This window comes from Bos taurus, chromosome 6 (genome assembly GCF_002263795.3).
Source record: "Bos taurus isolate L1 Dominette 01449 registration number 42190680 breed Hereford chromosome 6, ARS-UCD2.0, whole genome shotgun sequence".
NCBI classification, from domain to species: domain Eukaryota; kingdom Metazoa; phylum Chordata; class Mammalia; order Artiodactyla; family Bovidae; genus Bos; species Bos taurus.
This window is the reverse complement of record NC_037333.1, coordinates 97,091,763-97,116,861: the sequence shown is the minus strand read 5'-3', so window position 1 is coordinate 97,116,861 and position 25,099 is coordinate 97,091,763. Positions and strand designations below refer to the sequence as shown.

Here is a 25,099-nt window from a genome sequence, read left to right as displayed (position 1 = left end):
TAAGTAAAGACTCTTCAAAAACATACCCAGAATGCCATTATCACACCTAAAAATTACTAACATTTCTTAATCTCGTCAATATCCAGCCAGAGTTCAAATATCTGTTTCATGATACTGTAAATGTTCATTTTTGTAGTTTATTTGAATCAAAATCCACTAATGACTACATATTGCAACTGATAACTCTTCTAAATCCTTTTTTCGCTAAGTTTCGCTCTCCTTTTCCTCTTGGAATTTATTTGTTGACTAACCTGTGTGTTTCTTAAATAGGAAATCCTTCAGTTACACAAATAACCATTTTCTCCTTTAATAGGCTTTAAAATTTGGGTTGTTTTAGAATTATCCTTTTACTATTTTAGTTGCACTGCAATAATCTTTGATAAAGAGAGAGTCTGGTGATACAGGATCATCTCACTGAGTGTCCCAGAATGTTTTTGCTTTGGGCAGTTTGTCTCCAGAGCAGGGATCCTATGACTTAGAGCACTGTTTGGGTATCAAGACAGCTGTGGAACACTCACAGTTGTTTGCAGATCATCCATTCTACCAGTGAAGATATTCAATCTGTCTTCGCTTTCCAAAATTTTATCGATATTTTGGGTCATAACATTTTTTACATCAGTTACTTGACTCTTCAGTGTGGATATCGAGCTGTCAACTTGATTTGTATTATATTTCATCTACAGAGAAGTGAAATATAATATACATTTAATTTTCTATAAGTGAAATCTATTGTAATACATTGTACAAATCGGAACAAAGGTGTCAGAGGGACATCTCACTGGTATTTCAGCATAGAGAATCAACTGAGCCTCAAATTGTCCTACCTTAATCTTGCAGAAAAAAAATGGGGAATGGTGAGAGAGGGAATATATCAATGTATTTAACCAGCAATGTTCTGAAGTGTTTTTTTTTAATTTAAATTACTTATTTGTATAGACTTTCCCTGGTGGCTCAGGCTGTAGAGAATCTGCCTGCAATGTGGGAGACCTGGGTTCGATCCTTGGGTTGGGAAGATTCCCTGGAGAAGGGACTGGCTACCCACTCCAGTATTCTGACCTGGAGAATTCCATGGACAGAGGAACCTGGCAGGCTACAGTCCATAGGCTCACAAAGAGTCAGACACGGCTGAGCAACTTTCACTTCACTTTTTAGGTTGACAATAAAATTGAGTGGAAATTTCAGAGTTCCTGCATATTCCTTACCCCTCCCCCCGCCCCCACACACAGCCTCCTTCACCATCAACATCCTGCGCCTGGGTGATCCATTTGTCACAACGGATGTCCCTACAGTGATGCACCATTATCATCCAAAGTCCGTAGTTTACCTTAGGGTTCACTGTTAATAGTGCACATTTGGTGGATTTGGACAAATGTCTAATGACATGTATTTGTCACAAGAGAATCATACAGAACAGTTTCATAATGGCCCTTAAAATCCTCTGTGCTCCACGTATTCATGCTTCCCTTCTCTCTAAGCCCGAGCAACAACTGGTCTTTTTTTACTGTCGCCATAGTTTTGCTTTCTCTAGAATACCATATAGAGTCATACAGTATGGAGCCTTTTCAGATTGGCTTCCTTCACTTAGTAACATGTATTTAAGGTTCCTTCATGTCTTTTCATGGTTCAGTAGCTCATTTCTTTATAGTGCTGAATAATAGTCCATACTGTAGTTTATTTATCCATTCACCTATGGGAAGACATCTTGATTGCTGCCATGTTTCTGCAATTATGAATAACACTTGTATAATATCCATATACAGGTTTTTTGTGTAGATATGATTTTTAACTCCTTTGGGTAAATACTGAGAAACACAATTGCTGGGTCATACGGTAAGAGGATGTTAGTTGCATAAGAATGTGCCAAATTGTCTACCAAAGTGACTGTACCATTTTGCATTCCCACCAGCAGTAAATAAGAGTTCCTCCTGCTCCACATTGTCAGCATTTGGTATTGTCAGTGTTTTGAATTTTAGCCATTCTAATAGGTAAGTTAGGGGTACCCCATTGTTGCTATAATTTGCAATTCCCTAATACATAAGATATTGGGCCTTTTCATATGTTTATTTGTCATCTGCATGTCTTCTTTGGTGAGACATCTATTTAAATATTTGGCCCACTTTTAAAACTGGATTGTTTATTTTCTTTTTGTTGAGTTTTAAGAGTTCTTTGTATATTTTGGATTACAGTCCTTTAACAGATTTGTCTTTTGCAAATATTTTCTCTCAGTCTGTGGCTTGTCTTCTCTTTCTCATGACAGTTCATTGATCCAGTTTGATAATCTCTGTCTTTTAATTGGTGTATTTACACCATTAACTTTTAAAGTGATTACTGACATAGCTGGATTAATAGCTACCATATTTGTTACTGCTTCCTATTCATTGCTCTTGTTTGTTGTTCCTATTTTTGTTGTCCACTCTATCCATATTAAAAATATATCTATATCTGGAGAAAACTGTAAAGGGATACCTGCACCCAATGTTCACTGCAGCACTATTTATAATAGCCAGGACATGGAAGCAACCCAAGTGTCCATCAATGGATGAATGGATAAATATATTCAGATATATATAACTGAATATTACTCAGCCATAAAAAGAATGAAATAATGCCATTTGCAGCAACATGCATAAACCTAGAGATTATCACACTAAGTGAAGTAACCAAAGACAAATACCATATGATATCACTTAAATGTGGAGTCTAAGAAAAAAGATACAAATGAACATATTTACAAAACAGAAATAGAAAACAAATTTATGATGACTAAATGTGGATGTAGGGGCAGGGATAAATTAGGAGTTTGGGATTAACGTATATACAATACTATATATAAAAATAGATAACCAACAAAGACCTAGTATACAGCACACGGAACTATACTCAGCAATATTTCACTATACTCAAAGTACTTAATACTTTGTAGTAATTTATAAGGGACAAGAATCTGAAAGAGAATATATGTATATAACTGAATCACTGTGTTTTATACCTGAAACTAACATAACATTGTAAATCAACTGTATTTAAGTTAAAAAACAGATCTTTAAGATATAGTATATTTAAAAAATAAGCTGCAGCTGCAGTAGAGTATTAAATAATCTTATTAAGCACTTTGTGTGTGCCAGGTACTGTTTCAAGCACTTCACATTTATTAGCTCATTTAATTCCCAAACCTTTATACAAAGTAGTAATCTTATCATCTTTTATTTTCTAAATAAGAAAACTCAGACTGAGAGAAGTAAATATATTGCCCAGTGTTACACAGTCGACTCAATGGACACGAGTTTGAGCAAACTCTGGGAGACAGTGAAGGACAGGGAAGCCTGGTGTGCTGCAGCCCCTGGGGTTGCAAAGAGCTGGACGTGACTTAGCGACTGAATGACAACACAACTAGAAGGAAAACTAGGATTTAGATCAAGAGGCTCTAGAGATTAAACCTTTACCTGTTGACCTAATGATCCCAGTTTTGTGAATTTACACATATACATATAAAATTCTGGAAGGTTCACCCCAAACTGTTGAGTGCTCACCTCAAGAGTGTCTGTTTGACAGTGTAAGAAATACTTATGTTTCACTTTCTATACTTTTGTATTATCTCACCTTACTACTGAGCATTATTTTTTAAATAAAAATGATATTAAAATCCCCTATGCTTTGGCAAGTGATCACATCCACCTTAAACAGAACTCTCCTCTTGGTCACTGGACCGTGCAACTTAGGACTGACATTCTGTGAGGAGCTCACCAGTTGGATTTAGAAAAGAGGGAGCTGCTAGTTGAACTGTGTCCCCCTAAAAGCATGCTTTCAAGTCCTGATTCTGGATACCTATGAATGTGACCTTGTTTGGAAATAAGGTTTTGGTGGCGTGTGCTAAGAAATGTTAGGTAGATGCCTCTGTGGCTCACAGGTTAAAATTTTTATTAAGACACAGTCAAGATAAATGGTGAATCTTTGATTTTTCTTTTTATTTCTTTTCCCTTTTTCTCTCCTTTTAAAAATGTTTACTCTTTTTAATCTAAGCTGCTGCTGCTGCTAAGTTGCTGCAGTTGTTTCTGACTCTGTGCAACCCCATAGACGGCAGCCCACCAGGCTCCTCTGTCCCTGGGATTCTCCAGGCAGGAACACTGGAGTGGGTTGTCATTTCCGTCTCCAAGGCATGAAAGTGTAAAGTGAAAGTCAAGTCGCTCAGTCACGTCTGACTCTTAGTGACCCCATGGACTGCAGCCTACCAGGCTCCTCTGTCCATGGGATTCTCCAGGCAAGAATACTGGAGTGGGTTGCCATTTCCTTTATTCTAAGAGAATCATTTAAATTTTGTTAATATAATGTATTCATAGTCCATTCAATGTTATTTGGCACACACACACATATATATATACACACACACACATATATATAAATATTTAAAACTGCCTCAAAAATACTTTTTTCCCTGTGTGCATTTTGTTAATTACAGCATTAAAAAGTCAACAACTTTCATAAAAACTTTCTACAGATTTAAAGCTCATTGGGTTAGTTTATAAATGTTAAACAGAAATTTCTTTGATGTCAGTTGTGTTAACTGCTTAACATGTGCATATTTTCGCAGGGTAACTGGTTTTCAGGGAGCATGTTAATAATAGATTTTGGCTGTGATGAATACTGCAGAATTCTCCATAGAACAGTATGTAAATTTGATATATCTATCCTTCATTATTTTTTCAGGCATTGTGGTGGACACACGCTATAGGGACCCCCATGGAGTCACATCTTTGTAACATCCCCTCCCTTCAGTGTGATTTGCCCTTAGTGAACGGAAGAAAAGGTGATGGATGTCACTCCTGTGATTATCATATTATGTCATTCAGCAGACTGGAATGAGAGATTCCTCTGCTGGCCTTGAAGAAGCAAGCATGTGTGCTGAGGATGTCCTGGTGATAAAGAACTGCTATCAGTCTTAGGACCGAGGGTGTCCTCCAGCCAACAGCCAGCAAAAAGCTGCAGTCCTCACGCAGTTCTTAGGAAATCAATTCTGCAACAAGCTGAATGAGGCTGGAGGCAGATTCTCCCCCAGCGCTAACAGATGAGAACACAGCTGGGCTGACACACTGACGGCAGCCTGGCGAGACCCTGAGCCGAAAATCCCAGTTACACGACTCCTGACCCACAGGAACGGTGACGTAATAAATGTGTGCTGCTTGGGGCTGCTGACTCGTGGTGATTTGTTACACATAAACAGAAAATGAACTGTTTTAAAACATTTTATTATGGGGCATACTTAAAACATTTTATTATGGGGAATTCCCTGGTGGTCCAGTGGTTTGGACTCTGAGCTTCCACTGCAGGAGGCAAGGGTTTGATCCCTGGTTGGGGAACCCAGATCCCACAAGCCGCAAGGTGTGGCCAATTTTTTTTTTTTATTATGGAAAAGTTCAAACATATACAGAAAGAGTGAATTGTTTAGTGTACCCATACCTAGTTTCAGCAGTTATCAACACGTGGCCAATCTTATTTCTGTCTGTCTTACTACTGATTGAAAAGTCAAAGTGTTAGTTGCTCAGTTGCATCTGACTCTGCAACCCCAGGGACTGTAGCCCGCCAGGCTCCTCTGTTGGGATTCTCCAGGCAAGAAGACTGGAGTGGGTAGCCATTCCCTTCTCCAGGGGATCTTCTCAACTCAGGGATTGAACCCAGGTCTCCCACACTACAGGTAGGTTCTTTACTGTCTGAACCACGAGGGAAGCCCCTACTACTGACTACCCCTTCCCCAAATGTATTATTTTAAAGGAAATCCTAGGCAGTCTATTATTTTAATCTGTAAACGCTTGAGTTTGTACCTCTAAAAGCTATGGCCTTGTTTTTTTCTTAAAAACAAAACCATGGGGCTTCCCTGGTGGTTCAGAGGTTGGGAGTCTGCCTGCCAATGCAGGGGACACAGGTTCAATCCCTGGCCCAGGAAGAATCCCACATGCCACAACCGCAACTAAGCCCCTGTGCCACAACTACTGAGCCCATGCTCAAGGGCCCCTGAGCTGGAATCACTGAGCCCTCGTGTTGCAATTACTGAAGTTCGTGTGCTCTAGAGCCCGTGCTCTGCAACAAGAGAAGCCACTGCAATAAGTCCATGCGCCACAAGGAAGAGGAGCCCCCGCACACGGCTACTAGAGAAAGCCCTTGTGCAGCAACGAAGACCCTGTGCAGCCAAAAATAAATAAATACAATTTTTTAAAAAGAATAAAATATTGCCACTTGCAGCAGCATGAATGGACTTGGAGTGCGATATGCTAAATGAAATAAGTCAGCTAGAGAAAGAGAAATCCTATATGACATCACTCATATGTGGAATTTAAAAAACATAACAAACTAGTGCATATAACATAAAAGAACCAGACTAACAGATAAAAGGCATGAACTAGTGGCTCCCGGTGGGGACAGGAAAGGCGGGAGGGGAGTTAGGTGCAGGAGATTAAGAAGTACAAATTATTAAGTACAAAATAAGCTACAAGGATATACTGTACAACACAGGAAATACAGCCAATATTTTATAATAACTATAAATGGAGTATAACCTTTAAAAATTGTGAATCACTGTTTTGTACCACAGTAATTTATACAATATTGTTCAAAATATATATTCTTATATACTTCAAGAAAAGAAAAAACTTTATAAAATGTTCAATTTTAACCATTTTAACTGTATGGTTCAGTGCATTAAGTATACTCAGATTGCTATACAACTGTCACCACCATCTATCTCCTGGATTTTTTTATTTTCCTAAACTGAAACTGTATATCCATTAAACACAATTCTTCCTGCTCCCTTCCACCCAGGCTCTGGCAACCAACCTTCTACTTTCTGTCTCTAAATCTGATACTCTATGTACCTCATGTAAGTTGAATCACACGTCATTTGCCTTCTTGTCACTGTTTTATTTCACTTATTAGGGACTTTTTTTTTTTTTTTTAATATTTGGCTGTGCCATGGGGCATGTGATATCTTAGGTCCCAGACCAGGGATCGAACCCACACCTCTGCAGTGGAAGTGTGGCATCTTAATCACTGGACTGCCAGGGAAGTCCCAGGACTCCTTTTTAAAACAAATTTTATTGAAGTATAGTTGATTTACAATGTTAATTTCTGCTGAGGGCCTACTTTTAAAATATTTAATAATTTTATATGTATGTAAAATATGTACAGAATGATTGTGTAAATATTTTACAATTTTTAAAACTGCGTAAAATGTTTATGTAGTTCCAAGTCAAATTTGCAAGACAGGTTTCGTTCACAGAGGTCTAGTTTCTATTCTCATCCTCATCCCTTAGAGGCATGTTTTCAGTTTATCCTTCCCTTGTCTCTCCATCCTCCCCTTTTTCACTATAAGCAACACATATACTTGTATTTATTCCTTTTGCTTAAAATGGTTGTATATCAGGATGGTAAGTAAATAATAGTATGCCATATATATTTTCTCTCTCTTGCTTTATTTACTTACCAAGATATCGTGGATATCTTTCCTTTCCATTATAGAAAGATAAAAGTTCTTCTTAGTTCTCATTCATCTTAACAGCTCTTAAACTCCTAACTGATTTTTCAGAAGTGATACTGACATGTTTTTTTTTTGGCCACGCTGCATGGCTTGGAGAATCATAGCTCCCTGACCAGGGACTGAATCTGGGCCCCTTGCAGTGGAGGCTGGAGTCCTACCCAGTGGACCACTGGGGAAGTCTCCCTGACAATGTTTAGGAATACAGTTAGAGGTTACATACCATATACTTTCCTAATACTTGTTGAAAATCTGCAGCAACTGCATTTGAAGGAGAAAAATGTTCTTGTGACATCAAAGGATTTTTCAGAAAAGTCTCACTAACCTGGAGAAATCAATGGAAATATTTAAACTGTGTAGATAATTTCAACCATAGAATTACAAAACAAGTGTTAATTTGAAGCAAAGTCTGGTAGAAACTTGCAATAAGAGAAAACAGAACAGTTCTAGATTTTTGGTGGCAGGGTATGTTTCTATTTTAAAGATGCAGTATAATGAAAACTGCTCGTATCTCATATCATGAGACTGCAGGTGTACCTTGATTCTTTGGTGTTGATATTTCTCGGGACTTGGGACTCACAGATGTTACCTCTGGCAGACAAGGAAAAATAGGGGGTCTATGATATTCTCTAAATAAGCGCCTTTCATTTTCTCCTCCTGCCTTACTTTCAAAATCCATTCAATGATAACAAAACAAACCCACCTAAATGTTAACCCTATAGGGTTGTTAAATGACATTTCAAAGCTTCAAGAAGGAATTCTGACAGCTGTTTGTACTTAATGCTCTATCATCCCAGAAGCAGTGGTAAAAATCATGCAGTTGAGAAATTTTGTGTTACCTGATTTTGAAAAGTTGGTAAAGTTGGGATGTTTTTCCATAATGGCAGAGAGGGGAAAAAAATTCTAGTCAGTTAAACGGCTAACAGTGTTTATCATGTAGGTGCTAACAACTGTCTAGGCATAAAGGTAGAGTGAATTACAATATTAGGCCTTATACTCCTTGATTCTATGTGGTTAAGATTTGAGTTGTGTTAAAACAAGTTGGTAAGCTAAGCAAACAAAATCTATGAATGGTTCATGAATATGACTGGAGACTATCTATTAATAAGTATAATATACTTGACTGATTTTCCATTAATATTTCTTTGTTAAAATATTTATCCTAAATTATATACTTGTGAATAAAATTGAAGATTAGTATTATTTACTTTTTAAAATAAGAAACAAGCATACTATCTGGATCACAAAATTACTAGAATAATGGTTTATTCCTAGTCTGTCTCTGAGACTGCCTTTCACAACCTTGTTCTTGTTGTTGCTTAGTTGCTCAGTTGTGTCCGACTCTTTTCAACCCCATGGACTGCAGTTATCAAATTCTGGGTAATCGTCAGTAACAGATGATAGCTATTAGAGAATGTTAATTTTGGAGAAGGCAATGGCACCCCACTCCAGTACTCTTGCCTGGAAAATCCCATGGACAGAGGAGCCTGGTAGGCTGCAGTCCATGGGGTCGCTAGGAGTCAGACACGACTGAGCGACTTCACTTTCACTTTTCTCTTTCACGCATTGGAGAAAGAAATGGCAACCCACTCCAGTGTTCTTGCCTGGAGAATCCCAGGGACGGGGAAGCCTGGTGGGCTGCCGTCTATGGGGTCGCACAGAGTCAGACACGACTGAAGCTACTTAGCAGCAGCAGCAGCAATTACCTTTTAAGAAATTTATAAAATCTCAAATATCTGCATAAGTACACACATATAATTACTCTATTTATATTTTATATTTGTTGGTAACTTTTACATAAAACATTCCCTGAAGGTAATGTAGGGCTTCCCAGGTGGCTCAGTGATAAAAGAATTTATCTGCAGTGCAGGAGATTCGGGTTTGATTTCTGGGTCTGGAAGATCCCCTGGAGAAGGAAATGCCAACCCACTCCAGTATTCTTGCCTGGAGAATTCCATGGACAAGAGGAGCCTGGTGGGCTACAGCAGATGGGGTTGAAAAAGAGTCAGATACGACTTAGTGACTAAAACAACAACAAAGGTAGTATGAATGATTAAAAAATTTTTTTAACTCTTGTAATTGATTCACATTTTCTGCCAGAAGTATCTTACATGTGTTTGAAAATTAAATACATATGCTACTGAGAACGGAGAAGGCAATGGCACCCCACTCCAGTACTCTTGCCTGGAAAATCCCATGGACAGAGGAGCCTGGTAGTCTGCAGTCCATGGGGTCGCTAAGAGTAGGACATGACTGAGCGACTTCACTTTCACTTTTCACTTTCATGCATTGGAGAAGGAAATGGCAACCCACTCCAGTGTTCTTGCCTGGAGAATCCCATGGACGGGGAGCCTGGTGGACTGCCATCTATGGGGTCTCAGAGAGTCAGACACGACTGAAGTGACTTAGCAGCAGCAGCAGCTACTAAGAAAGCATACTAAATATTATTGATACTAAAGCTTAAGTTTTTCTACTTTGAAAGGACAAAAGAAATATAAAGAGAGATTCTGATAGATCTGGGTTGATTGTCTTTGCAGATCTTGCTTTAGAGTGGGGGGACGTGTGGAGGCAGGAGATAGGTGAAGGGTGAGGGTGAGAAATCTCTGAAGGTCATTAATGGCTCTGCTATATGGACAGATGGCTGATCTGCTCTTGGCTAGGGACATTACTACTAATAAACTATAAATCAGACCTCATAATTTCAGTAATTGAAAAAGTCAAAGTAGTATAAGAAATTACTTACATTTTTAAGAAATGCAGATGGTGTTAAAATATCTAAGGCATTGTCTGAGGCACAAAGGTAAGTGATTCCGTCAATAAAGAGAGTATGGTAGACAAAGCTTTGAAAAGAATACATTCATTTACATATAATATTAAAGAAATTAAGTACTGATACAGAGAATTGAATTTTGTTTTCAAGCTTTCATTAATAGTATACAAACTATGTAGGTAACTTTTTATAATCAAAATAATTAGAAAATCTTTCATACATATGAAGAATTAAATTATGTTAGATAAAAACTCTAAAATGTGAATATCTATTTAACATTGCATCAAGGAAAACAAATTACAACAGGGAAAAGTCTAATAATCTGATCATATATATGTATATTTGACATGCCTTTGATGGAAGTCACTCACATTCCAAGGTTACATCTAGACTATGATCAAACAGAAAATTCTATTTGTTCACTGACTTTTAGTATTCTTATATTTTTAGGTAGACATACTTAATTTTGGCAGTTCTTGGCTTTCTATCATGACAGATTAGAATTTAAAAGTCATAAACTGCAAAGATCAAATATTCTGGAGAACATGAGTTGAGGGGGAATTAAACTTCCCCACAGTAATCCAAAGTGTACCTTTTTTAGACCACTTAGTTTCTAAGTACCTTTTGTACCTTCTCAGACATTTTAGGAGGCTATAAGATTTTTGGAGAGTGTCACCATCTTTACTGCCCAGCAATCCAGAAAATTTAGGGATATAGGAAGCAAAATAGTTGCTTGGTGTGTAGGCTTTAATCTAGTGATTTCTGAACACTCTATATCCAAATGGTTATATAGGCAACAGACATGTTCAAATGTTAAACTGGATATATATGAGAATGAGGAATCTCAAAATATGTAGAAAAGATAATCCCAGAGGTAGAAAATTTAAAATATGCACCCTTTCAAAACAAATCCTTCATATCATATCATGAATACAATATACTACAAATATTTTTAATGATGGTATTAGTTGACATGCATAATATCCATTAGGGCTTCCCAGGTGGCTCAGTGGTAAAGAATCCGCCTGCCAAGCAGGAGATATGGGTTTGATCCCTGGGTCAGGAAAATCCCCTGCAGAAGGAAATGGCAACTCTCTCCAGTATTCTTGCCTGGAGAATTCCATGGACAGAGAAGCCTGGTAGTCCATGGGGTCACAAAGAGTCAGACATGACTTAGTGACTTAAAAAATATTTATTTTTATTTTTAAATTGGGGAGAGTCTTTATAGGAAAAGTTTCTAATTCTATCATCTCTTCAAAAGTTGAATATGTGATTTGAAGTAAATTGATACTGGATGTGATTCTAAATTTATGTTTAGTATGCTTAGTGAATAACATTCAGAAATGTCCTTAAATATTAAAAAAACTTGAATATGTGATGTCTAGGATATACTGTTCGGAGAAGGCAATGGCACCCCACTCCAGTACTCTTGCCTGGAAAATCCCATGGATGGAGGAGCCTGGTGGGCTGCTGTCCATGGGGTTGGCGCTAAGAGTCAGACACAACTGAGCGACTTCACTTTCACTTTTCACTTTCATGCATTGGAGAAGGAAATGGAAACCCACTCCAGTGTTCTTACCTGGAGAATCCCAGGGACAGGGGAGCCTGTTGGGCTACTGTCTATGGGGTCACATAGAGTTGGACACGACTGAAGCGACTTAGCAGCAGCAGGATATACTGTTAGCTGACAAATGCAAGGCGGAGAAAAGTGCTTATGATGTACTACCATTTATCTGTCATTTTCGTATGCTACCATAAAGGAAATACATAAGAAAAAAAAGAAAATGATAAACTAAAAACTTGGTCAAAATAGTTACCTACATAGAGGGAGAATAGTATGAAGAAAGGAACAAAAATGAGACTTCTTGAAGGAAACTCGTTTTGTAGATTTGACTTTGGAGCCGTATAAATGTTTTACATAATGATAAAATGTCATTAAATCAAACTTTAAGAGTGCAACCCTTAAAAATAAAAAACAAAAAGGAAAAAAAAAATCTAACTTGATGTCAAGTAACCCCAGCAAGAGATGGTGGTGGAGGCAGTCAGATTGTGGATATATTTGGAAGGGAAAGACAACAGGAGTTGCTGATGGGTTAGATTTGGAAGTAAAAGAGATAAAAATCAAGGATCATAGAAGTTTTAGACCTGAGGAATTGGAGAGGTGATGTGGGGACAACTTCAAGAGGAGGCTTGACTTTGAACCTAAGTTGGAGATGTCCATTAGACATCCTCTAGAGATATGGAATGAATGGTTAGGTATACAAGTCTGGAGACCAGGGAAGAGGTCCTCAAAAGATTCAAATTAGAATGTTTGATATAGGTAAGCAAATGGAGGAGAGAATCCCTTTTTCACATCATTCCAGCTAGCAAGTAAAACAAAACTAGAATATTACTATTTTGCAACCCCCAATAAATTAATGGCTCTAGGGTGTAGGCCATGAATATCAATGGGTGCTATATGCCAAAAGGCAGAATGATGCACCCGCAGATCAAAAACTGATGAAAAACCTACAGTCTTGCCAAAGGGATCAAGTCACTGGATCCAACTGCTTTGATCAGGATGAACTTAATTTTGAATATGCAATCAGCAAAACCAGACTGCGGGGAAACTCTGTAGGTTCTTCAACAATAAATTGTAAGGAAAGGAAAGGCATGTAAGGGCAATATGTGGATTAAAGAGACTTAAAAGACACCAAACTAAAAAATGGGCGGGACTGGGCTCTTTGGCCTGAAGATGCATATTCAGGTGCTCAGGTGATGAAGAAATAGGATAAGTGACTGCTGCAGAAGTTGGAATGGTTGTTGATTTGGGGGAGAGGGAGGAAGTTGTGAATGGGGTATCATGGTGGGGAGTTTTTGGGTAGTTGGCAGAGATCTATTCTTTGGCTTAGCTGGTAGTTGCAGCTGGTTGCTGGGAGTGAGTCCTTTGAGAAACTTCATAAAACTGTGCATTCATTTAATGTGTCTTTACATTAAGTGTAAGCTAAAACAAACCTCCTCTTTAAAAAACAATGATGAGTCTAAAAAAAAAAAAAAGAAATTGGGCTTCCTTGGTGGCTCAGATGGTAAAGAGCCTTCCACCTGTAATGCGGGAGACCTGGTTTTGATTCCTGGGTTGGGAAGATCCCCTGGAGAAGGGAATGGCTACCCACTCCAGTATTCTGGCCTGAAGAATTACATGGACAGAGGAACCTGGCAGGCTACAGTCCACGGGGTCACAAAGAGTCAGATACAACTGAGTGATTTTCACTTTCACTATTCCCCACTTGTTCTTTTACTAGCAAAATATTTACTTGGGACAATACATGGTTTAAGCCACATCATATAATGTCTCAAGTAAAGTAGAATGATCTTATTAAAGATATTTTAAAGTGGAAATTGCCCTTTTTATTAACGAAATATTTTGGTATACCAAAAAAGGTACAGAGAATAAGATAAGAACATTTGTAGCCCTACTGTTCAGTCAAAGTGTTACAGATACAATTAATGTCCCCCATATACTGTTCCTCAATTTCTTCTCCCTTCTCTTTGTAGAGGTAACCACTTTCTTGAATTTAATGTCATCCTTACCATTCATAATTTTATACCTTCATTTCTGGGGATTCAGTCGAGAGTCTGTGTGATAAGTATTTCCCCCCATGTCATTATCATTATAATTATCAGTTTGTGGTGGTTGTTGTTTAGTCAGTAGTTCAAAAGAGTTGAACCCCATGGACTGGCCGTCAGGCTCCTCTGTCCATGGGATTTCCAAGGCAAGAATATTGGAGTGGGTTGCCATTTCCTTCTCCAGGGGATCTTCTTGACCCGGGGATTGAACCTGCATCTCCTGCATTGGCAGGTGGATTCTTTATCACTGAGCCACCAGGGGAACCCAGCCCAATTATCAGCTGGTAATGATTAAAAAGTAGACTTTATTAGAATATAACTTACCTTCCCATTTGAATCATGGTCTTTGGTTCAGCTCTAAGAAGTACTAGCTTAAGCACTGCTGCTGCTGCTTCCTAAAAAAAAAATTGTTAGCATTTACATAGAATATTGTAGTGCCATTCATTATTCATCTCCTTAATTTACAAATGTTCTTTTTATTAAGGAACAACTGTTTACTAGGAGAACTGATGGGTAGTTATTCATAATGCATGGTAAGAGACAAGTTATCATGAAATAGGCATATGAATCTAAAGGAATATATTAAAATTACACCCCTGGTTTGGGAAGATCCCCTGGAGAAGGGAATGGCAACCCACTCCAGTACTCTTACCTGGAGAATTCCATATACAGAGGAGCCTGGTGGGCTACAGTCCATGGGGTCCCAAAGAGGTGGACATGACTGAGCAACTGACATTACTACTACTAAATATACATATATTTTGTTTTTATACATATAAGTGTGCAGATATAAGATGCACTAATTAGTCATTTTTATAACACATTATTAACATGACTGGTTATTGTTAATATAGTCAACAAAAGAGTCTGAAATGCAGTACTTGGGTGCAGTCTCAAAAACGACAGAATGATCTCTGTTCATTTCCAAGGCAAACCATTCAATATCACAGTAAACCAAGCCTATGCCCCAACCAATAATGCTGAAGAAGCTGAAGTTGAACAATTCTATGAAGACCTACAAGACCTTCTAGAACTAACACCCCCAAAATATGTCCTTTTCATTATAGGGGACTGAAATGCAAAAGTAGGAAGTCAAGACATAGGTGGAGTAACAGGCAAATTTGGCCTTGGAGTACAGAATGAAGCAGGGCAAAGGCTAAGAGAGTTTTGCCAAGAGAATGCACTGGTCATAGCAAACACCCTCTTCCAACAACACAAGAGAAGACTCTACACATGGACATCACAAGATGGTCAATACCTAAATCAGATTGATTATATTGTTTGCAGCCAAAGATGGAGAAGCTGTATACAGTCAGCAAAAACAAGACCAGGAGCTGACTGTGGCTCAGATCATGAACTCCTTATTGCCAAATTCAGACTTAAATTGAAGAAAATAGGGAAAACCACTAGACCATTCAAGTATGACCTAAATCAAATCCCTTATGACTATACAGTGGAAGTGACAAATAGATTCAAGGGATTAGATCTGATAGAGTGCCTGATGAACTATGGACAGAGGTTCATGACATTATACAGAAGCAGTGATCGAGACCATCCCCAAGAAAAAGAAATGCAAAAAGGCAAAATGGTTGTCTGAGGAGGCCTTACAAACAGTTATGAAAAGAAGAGAAGTGAAAGGCAAAGGAGAAAAGGAAAGATATACCCATTTGAATGCAGAGTTCCAAAGAATAGCAAGGAGAGAGAAGAAAGCCTTCCTCAGTGATCAATGAAAAGAAATAGAGGAAAACAATAGAATGGGAAAGACTAGAGAGCTCTTCAAGAAAATTAGAGATACCAACGGAACATTTCATACAAAGATGGGCTCAATAAAGGACAGAAGTGGTATGGACCTAACAGAAGCAGAAGGTATTAAGAAGAGGTGGCAAGAACACACAGAAGAACTGTACAAAAAGATCTTCACGACCAAGGTAACCAAATGGTGTGATCACTCATGAAGAGCCAGACATCCTGGAATGTAAAGTCAAGTGGGCCTTAGGAAGCATCACTACAAACAAAGCTAGTGGAGGTGATGGAATTCTAGTTGAGGTATTTCAAATCTTAAAAGATGATGCTGACAATATGTCAGCAAATCTGGAAAACTCAGCAGTGGCCACAGGACGGAAAAGGTCAGTTTTCATTCCAATCCCAAAGAAAGGCAATGCCAAAGAATGTTCAAACTACCGCACAGTTGCACTCATCTCACATACTAGCAAAGTAATTCTCAAAGTTCTCAACTATGAACTTCTAGATATTCAAGATGGATTTAGAAAAGGCAGAGGGATCAGAGATCAAATGGCCAATATCCGTTGGATCATTGAAAAAGCAAGAGAGCTCCAGAGAAACATCTACTTCTGCTTTATTGACTATACCAAAGCCTTTGACTGTGTAAATCACAACAACCTGTGGAAAATTCTTCAAGAGATGGGAATACCAGACCAGCTGACCTGCCTCCTGAGAAATCTGTATCCAGGTCAAGAAGCAACAGTTAGAACTTAACATAGAACAATAGACTGCTTCCAAACTGGGAAAGGAGTATGTCAAGGCTGTATATTGTCACCTTGCTTATTTAACTTATATGCAGACTTCATCATGAGAAATGCTGGATTGGATCAAGCACAAGCTGGAATCAAGACTGCTGGGAGAAATAGCAATAACCTCAGATATGCAGATGACACCACCCTTATGGCAGAAAACGAAGAAAAACTAAAGAGCTTCTTGAGGAAAGTGAAAGAGGAGAGTGAAAAAGTTGACTTAAAACTCAACATTCAGAAAACTAAGTGGCATCTGGTCCCATTACTTCATGGCAAATAGATGGGGAAACAGTGGAAACAGTGAGAGACTTTATATTTTGGGGCTTCAAAACCACCACAGATGGTGACTGCAGCCATGAAATTAAAACACGCTTGCTCCTTGGAAGAAAGGCTATGACCAATCTAGACAGTATATTAAAAAGCAGAGACATTACTTTGCCGACAAAAGTCCATCTAGCCAAAGCAATGGTTTTTCCAGTAGTCATGTATGGATGTGAGAGTTGGACTAAAAAGAAAGCTGAGTGCCAAAGAATTGATGCTTTTGAACTGCGGTGTTGGATAAGACTCTTGAGAGTCCCTTAAACTCCAAGGAAAGCCAACCAGTCCATCCTCAAGCAAATCATCCTGAATATTCATTGGAAGGACTGATGCTGAAGCTGAAACTGCAATCCTTTGGCCACCTGATGTGAAAAACTGACTCCTTGGAAAAGACCCTGATGCTGGGAAAGACTGAAGATGGGAGGAAAAGGGGATGACAGGATGAGATGGTTGGATGGCATCACCAATTCAATGGACATGAGTTTAAGCAAATTCAGGGAGTTGGTGATGGACAGGGAGGCCTGGTGTGCTGCACTCCATGGAGTCACAAAAAGTTGGACATGAGTTAGCAACTGAACTGAATATGACTGGGGATTGGAGTATCTAATCAAACATCTTTTCAGTGACCTCCGTGAAGCTATATGTAAAATGTTAATTGACTAAAAGAATTCAGCTTTTAGTTTCTGATAAACTATGCAGTCTTCTTTTTTTTGATTAAGATAAAAATTGTATTCATTATTATTCACTGATGTATTTGTGTAAAAAATAATTGTTAAGATTTCTTCTACCTGTTTATTATAAGGCTCATTCTTTGGGGAAAATTTGCAAGGTATTATGATTATTCAGGGAGGAGGGCATGGCAACCCACTCCAGCATTCTTGCCTGGAGAATCCCATGAAGAGAGAAGGCTGGTGGGCTACATTCCATGGGGTTGCAAAGAGTCAGATACGACTGAAGAGACTTAGCAAGCAAGCACACACATGATTATCCAGAATACCTTAACTATATCGAATTATATGGAATCCCATTAATTGACTTTAGAAGCATGAAAGGAACCTGAAAATGACATAAGAAGACTTGAATAGGCATGCTCCCGATTAACTTTTCCATTTGCAGAAAATGGTGCTTGAAAGAAAAACTTTTTGGGAGAGAAGAGCTTATTATTAATGAGTTGGGAGAAAGTAAAACTTGAAATTCTTGGTATTACCTGAAAAACCCAAGTGTATTCTGTAGAAAATGATTTCCTAAGAAACATTAAAGGAATTAAGAGAATACATAATCTTTCAGTTACTCTGTTCTCAACACTGGAACATATTCCCCTAGCTTTTCCAAAGTGCCTCTTTTAGAGTACGCAAACTACAAAATCAGAAAAATCTGAAACAAAGCAAGTGGCGACGTAAGGTAGTAAAATAACTGACACACGAGGCACTAGTGCTGTTTCTGGGATTGACGTGCTCACAGTGTAAGAAGATGACTTGTCTGGGTCTGCTTCCATGCATGAAGAATGAAGGGACTGGGCAAGATGAGCTCTACAAGAAACAGAGACACAAACAGAGAGAGCAAACGTATGGACACCTAGTGGGAAAAGGGTGGTGGTGGGATGAATTGGGAGATTGGGACTGACATATATACATTACTATGTATAAAATGGGCTTCCAAGGTGGCGCAGTGGTAAAGAATCCACTGGCCAACACAGGAGACGCAGGAGATGTGGGTTTGATCCCTGGGTCAAGAAGATCCCCTGGAGAAGGAAATGGCAATCTACTCCAATGTTCTTGCATGAAAAAATTCCATGGACAGAGGAGCCTGGCAGGCTACAGTCCATGGGGTTGCAAAGCTCTAGTGTTCTTGGGCTTCACTGGTGACTGAGAGGGTAAAGAATCTGCCTGCAATGCGGGAGATCTGGGTTCAATCTCTGGGTTGGGAACATCCCCTGGAGGAGGGCATGGCAAGTATTCTTGCCTGGAGGATCCCCATGGACAGAGGAACCTGGTGGGCTATAGTCCATGGGGTCGCAAAGAGTCGGACACGACTGAGTGACTAAGTACTGGAATGAGAACCTACTGTATGGCACAGGGAACTCGACTCAGCACTCTGTGGTGACCTAAATGGACGGGAAGGAAATCTGCAAAAGGGGATATGTACACGCATGGGCTTCCCAGGTGGCGCCAGTGGTAAAGAGCCTGCCTGCCAATGCAGGAGGCTAAGAGACAGGTTTGGTCCCTGGGTCGGAAAGATCCCCTGGAGAAGGAAATGGCAACTCACTCCAGTATTCCTGCCTGGAGAATCCCATGGACAGCAGAGCCTGGGGAGCTGCAGTTTATGGGTTCGCACAGAATCGGACACAACTGAAGCAACTTAGCACGTACGCACTTATGTATACATATAGCTAATTCACTTTGCTGTACAGTAGAAGCTATTAATGTGCTGTGTGCTCAGTCGTGTCCAACTCTTTGCATCCCATGGACTGCAGCCCACCAGGCTCCTCTGTCCATGGAATTCTCCAGGCAAGAATAGTGGAGTAGGTTGCCATTTCCTTTGCCAAGAAGCTATTAATAACACAACATTATTGTTGTGTGGTGGCCAGGATGGGAGGGGACTTTGAGGGAAAATGGATACGTGTGGTATACATGGCTGGGTACTTTTGTTGCTCACTTGAAACTGTCACAATACTGTTTGTTAATCGGTAATCCCCCAGTTCAAAGGAAAAGTTAAAAAAAGAAACTAACACAACATTATAAAGCAATAGTACTCCATTAAAAATTAAAAACAAAAAGATCATCTCTACAGTCCTGTCCAGCTCTATTTGATTTCATGATTACGCTTTGGTTGGTACTAGTATTTTCTAATGAGTATAACACATTTGTGACATCAATATTTAGCACTGAAGGAATATATGACAGAACTGTGCCATAAAGTGCCTTCTTCTCCCTGGTCAGCCTTCCACACAGCAGTCGTTTCAGACCTTTAATCCTGTCCTCCACTACCTTCCACTCTCTTATCTCTCTGCGTGCTTCATACAGAGAGTCCATTGGGCTTATAAACTCCTTCAACCTTCTGACCCTGTGTCTTCATAACTAATCAAATGGTTATTGAGAATCTACTATGTCTAGGCATCACACACTATAAGGGCAGAGATGAAACAGTCCCTGTCCTGAAGAAGTACAATGGCAGAGACCGATAAGTAAAAGAAGATTCCAGTTCAGCCTGGCAAGTAGTTTGTTAAAGGGATGTAAATTAGCCTGGGCATTGAGGAAGCTTCGAGGAGGAATGCAGAAACATCTCAAAGCACAGAAGAGGTGATACTGCTAAAAAATGGAGACAAGTGGGTTCTAGGGAGTGGGGACAGGGGATGTGAATGGAGACCTTGGTCAGACTGGAGAGCGGTGTGAAGTTCAGGGTGGGTGGGACACCTGGGGGGTGCAGGAAGAGGAGATAGTCACGGAGAAGCCCTACCAGGAGGGCCGTGAATGCCAGTCTGAGGACAGTGAACTTTATGATGAAAGTAATCAGTTGCCACCTGATGATTTGAAGCAAGGGAGTGACATGATCATATTTGCTTTTAGGAACAGTCTCCTGAGTAGCAATGTGGAGGCTGGTTTTGAGAGGAACAAGGCTGAAGTCTGGGAGATGAGTTAGGGGGCATTTTCAATGACCCTGATGAGAAGTAATGAGGGCCATGATGAGATGTGGTTCTGACACAAGGAGGCAGATTCGAGATATACTCACAAGACGGAAATGATAGAACTTGGCAGCAAAGAACAGATGTGAGGGTTATAGAAGAGGGAAAAATGGAAAGTGACTCCCAGTTTCCAGCTTGAATGGTTTGGCAGAGCTGTCCAGCAACATTAAAAATACAGGAGGAGGAATCTGCTAGGCAAGAATGAATTTAGTGCTGGACATCACACGCTTGAACCTCTATTAGACAATCTGACGGTGCAGAGAGGTGAATACTTTGGAAGTGGATTTGGCAGTGATCAAAGCAAAAGTAATCCAAGAGTGTGAATGAATGTGTCAAGTAAAAAAGAGGACTGAAGTTAGAACCCTGAGGAACACAGCATTTAAGGGACTGGCACAGAGACAAGCCTCAGAAGGAGACTTACGTTCCATGTCTACATCCACACCCCTCCTTTCCCCAAGAGAAAGACTGCATTCCTCTAATCCAAGGCTCACTTCTCTACTGCCACATTGGATTCCAACCCTTCGTGCTCCTTCAGGTCTTATTCTCTCAATAACTGCCCTCTCCACAAAAATTTGCACCTCTTCTCTCCATTAGCCTACAAACATGTGAAAGCTCTCCCTATATTAACAAATGAAGCCTTTCCTGGACCAAGCTTCTTCTAGCTGTTGGCCTCTCTCATTCCCTCTCTAAATTCTTGAAAGAACAGTCTAACTGCATTCTCCCTGCTTCCATCTCCCATTCACTTGTTGTTGTTCAGCTGCTAAGTCTTGCCTGGCTCTTTGCAACCCCATAGAGTGCAGCACGCCAGGCTTCCCTGTCCTTCACTGTTTCCCAGAGTTTGCTCAAACTCATGTCCATTGAGTTGGTGATGCCATCCAATCATTTCATCCTTGGTCTCCTCCCACCCTCAATCATTCCCAGCATCAAGGTCTTTTCCAGTGAGTTGGCTCTTCGCATCAGATGGCCAAAGTGTTGGAGTTTCAACTTCAGCATCAATCCTTCCAATGAATATTCAGGACTAATTTCCTTTAGGATTGACTGATTTGATCTCCTTGCTGTCCAAGGGACTCTCGAGAGTCTTCTCCAGAGCCACAATTAGAAGCATCAATTCTTCAGCCCTCAGCCTTCTTTATGGTCCAACTCTTACGTCTATACATGACTCCTGGAAAAACCATAGCTTTGACTTTATGTCAGCAAACTGATGTCTCTGCTTTTTAATACGCTGTCATAACTTTTCTTCCAAGAGGCAAATGTCTTTTAATTTCATGGCTGCAGTTACCATCTGCAGTGATTTTGGAGCCCAAGAAAATAAAACCTGTCACTGTTTCTGCTTTTCCCCCGACTTGGCCTAGAGCAATGTCTTCTTCCTCCACCTCTACCACTATCAGTAAGATCACTTATCATCTCCTAACTGTCCAAGTTGGCTCTTATTCAACTTCTCTGGGGCACAAAACATTCTTGTAACTTTTTTCTCTTGGCTTTCAGAATATCATTGCTCCTGTTTGGTGACCCACCTCTCTATTCTATTGAATTTTTTTAAAATTACATTTATATTTATTGAATTATTTATTTGCCCATGTTGGGTCTTAGTTGTGACATGCAGGATCTAGTTCCCTGATCAGGGATCGAACTCCGGCCTCCTGCATTGGGAACATGGGAGTCTTAGCCACTGGACCAGGAGGGAAGTCTCTCTATTCTATTCTTAATAGTGTCCAGCCTTCTGGTGCTATTCTCTTCTCACTCTCTTTCCTTTTCTTGGGCAGTCTTACCCACTTCTACCATCTTTAAGTGTTATCTCTGACCTGTTGGACATGTTTACAACTTAAATCTTTTGGGAATAAGATGGAGGAATAAATACACAAACAGATGGACTGTTTCCAAATGGCCACAAAATTCTACTTGTCCCAACTTGTACTCTCCTCCCTGCAGTCCCTCTCCTAACTCCTTCTCCCACAATCCTCTTCCTCCATCTGTAGCTGCCCTCTTGTTTCATACCACTTAAGAAAACAAATGGAGAAACTATACACCTTAAACTTACACAGTGTTGTATGTCAATTATATCTCAATAAAGCTGTGGGTAAAAACATTAAAAAAAAAAAAAAGGAAACAACAAAAACCCTGAAGACTTCCCTGATGGTCTAGTTGCTAAAACTTCGAGCTCCCAATGCAGCCGGCCCAGGTTCCATCCCTGGTCAGGGAACTAGATCCCTCATGCCTCAGCTAAGACCCAGCATAGCCAAAAAAATAAACAAATATTAAACAAACAAACCCTGAGATTCCTCCTAAGCATGGCCCTGTTTTCTGTCCTACATATACTACCAGTCATTAACTCCTGAGGACTAGTTGGCAAAGTCTGTTTAGTATCTGTCCATTCCTTTCCTTCTGCACTGTCTTTGCCTTAGCTCAGGCTCTTTGATCGTCTGGATAAACTATAAAAACACCATCCCAACTGTCTCTCTTTCCTCTAAACCACCTTCTATGTTGTAACCATACCAAATTTCCCAGAAAATGGATCAGATATTGTCATTTCTCTATTTATAAATCTTGACCTGCTCCCTGGTATCTCTAGGATAAGAGAACCAACTTAATGTAGGACCTTTCATTAACTAGTCTCTGTTCACTTTTCTGACCTTGTCGTTAGCCCCTCATATATTGCGACGCTGCGCTCAAGCCACACCTGAGGTTCTTGAGGTTTCCCCAAGCCCACCATGCTGCTCCAGGCTACGGCGAACTCTTGGAATGCTTTTAAGCCAAGTACCCCATCATCATCTCTTTGGTTGCCAAGCAGTCATCCATCCCGAGTGCTACCGTAGCAATCTCTCTCTACGTCCATTGAAATACTTATTACACACTGCAGGAGGACTGAATGCAGCCCTTGGGTATAAAAGGACAGCTCCAGGGGCGGTTTTCATTGTTGTATTATTCCCTTACACCATGACTCTGGGATTTTGCAACTAAACCATGTTCATAAACGTGTGTTGAACTGCAGGCCATTTCTCCGCGGGGGAGAGAAAATCTTTAAGGGGTCTCCGGAATTAAACGTGACAGCCAAGTCACCCTCAAGTACGTCGCATGCAGCACCAACACTAACCCCTGGGCGGCGCACTTGCGGCTCGGCCGCCGGAGAGTGTGAGTGGCTCCCGCCAGGGATTCACAGCTCACCAGCTAGGCCGTTCACGGGGGCGGGGCCTCACGCCCCTCAGCCCGGTCGGGACCGCCCTTGAGCGGGTCCGGTGGGCGCCACCCTCGAAAGGTGGAATCTGAGAAGGCCGAAGGCTGAGGAGCCGACGGAGGGGTACCTGATAAGACCCGCCGGTTAGGGCCAGCTCCGCTAGGACCGCTCGGCCATTTGCAATGCAGCTGTAGGTGATCGTCATACTGGGCGAGCTAATGAAGGAAGAGCTCCCGCCACATCTAACCGCCCGCAACAGTCTCGGGGCGGTGACTGGGGCGGGGCTTCGTGAGAGGACGATGTCTGCGCAGGCGCGAGGGCCGGTTGATTGGCAGGCAGGGAGGCGGGGCCATCTCTTGCCTGGGCTGAAACAGATGAAACCGGGCGAGGTCTCTGAAAAAACTGGGTTTGGGTGAGTGAAGCCTTTCTTCGTAGTCATTCTTAAACTCATTTAAGAGCCAGTTACTTCACAGTGTTTACGTACATATGATTCATTCACAATCTAGGACATATGAAATATCGACCTTGATTTAAAAGGAAATTCATTCATGAATTCAACAAGCACTTTTTGAACTCCCACTGTGCGCTCCCTAAGTACTTAGATGAACAGATATGCAGAAGTAGGTTCCAGACCCTGATTTTGAGGAGTTCATGTTCTAGTAGTGGTCAAAGAGGCAGGCAAATGCCAGTCTCAAGTGGTGGATGTGCGATCTGACAGAAAGATAAACTGATCACACATGCTGGAGTGGACGCAGCTAATCCTCTTTGGGAGAGGGAGCAAAGATTTTGAAGTCACTGTCCCATTGGGGAGGATGGGTTGGGGTTCTCTTAAGTGGGGAAGAAAGGTAGGACAGTCTAAGCAGAGGGAACAGCTCTGTGAAGGCTTGGAAGAAGGCAAGTGGGTGTAGGGAATGGATGTGAGTGTGTGTCAGAGGGAAGGTGTGTGGTGGAGTGGGTAGGACTTGAGAGTGGGAGGAGTGGTGGAATGACTTGTTATTCTAGACATAGAGTTTCTTGACAAGAATATTTTAAAGTATAAACTTCAGATGAGCTTAGGTATTTTCATTAGCAAGGTGTTGTGGTAGAGTGAAATATAGGCATTGCCATTTACTCTGTGCCTTTATTGTAACTTAGCCTTCCTGAGACTCAGTTTGCTAATCTGTAAAACAGGGATAATTGTCAAGTTTAAATTAAGTAATTGTGCGGAATACTCAGCACACCATAGATATGTAGTTGCAATCTTTAGTATGATAAACACATTAATTACTGAGAATTACTGTCTTGCTTCTGATGGTATAACTTTAAAGGAAAAACAGTCGATCCCTCGCTGGACTTGAAGACAGGTAGTCGATTGAATTTATTTTAACCCAGTGCAATCAAATGGGATTTGACAAGCAAGCAGCAAAACTGGTCTGGACTGTAACTATTAAAAAATGGCTTGTTGAATCCTTTATCCTTTTGTATAAAGGAAATCTTGAATCAATGTGTCTTACCAGCT

At 40.4% G+C, this 25,099-nt stretch overlaps 1 protein-coding gene across 2 annotated transcripts in view; it reads right to left on the bottom strand.

Moving 5' to 3' along the window:
- VAMP9 (vesicle associated membrane protein 9) overlaps positions 1 to 24,055 on the bottom strand; it is a 48,252-nt gene extending 24,197 nt beyond the window's left edge. Inside the window, exons 1-5 of one of the 2 annotated variants that reach the window (XM_024993610.2) lie at positions 23,729 to 24,055; positions 14,223 to 14,293; positions 10,266 to 10,362; positions 7,746 to 7,847; positions 519 to 677 (exon numbers count right to left, since the gene is read on the bottom strand). In XM_024993610.2, the coding sequence (XP_024849378.1) occupies positions 519 to 677; positions 7,746 to 7,847; positions 10,266 to 10,362; positions 14,223 to 14,293; positions 23,729 to 24,052 (753 nt within the window). In that variant the 5' untranslated portion in view covers positions 24,053 to 24,055. The remainder of the gene's footprint in view (positions 1 to 518; positions 678 to 7,745; positions 7,848 to 10,265; positions 10,363 to 14,222; positions 14,294 to 23,728) is intronic. The other variant, XM_059887797.1, reaches the window with a different exon arrangement.
- Between the last annotated feature and the right edge of the window lie 1,044 nt (positions 24,056 to 25,099).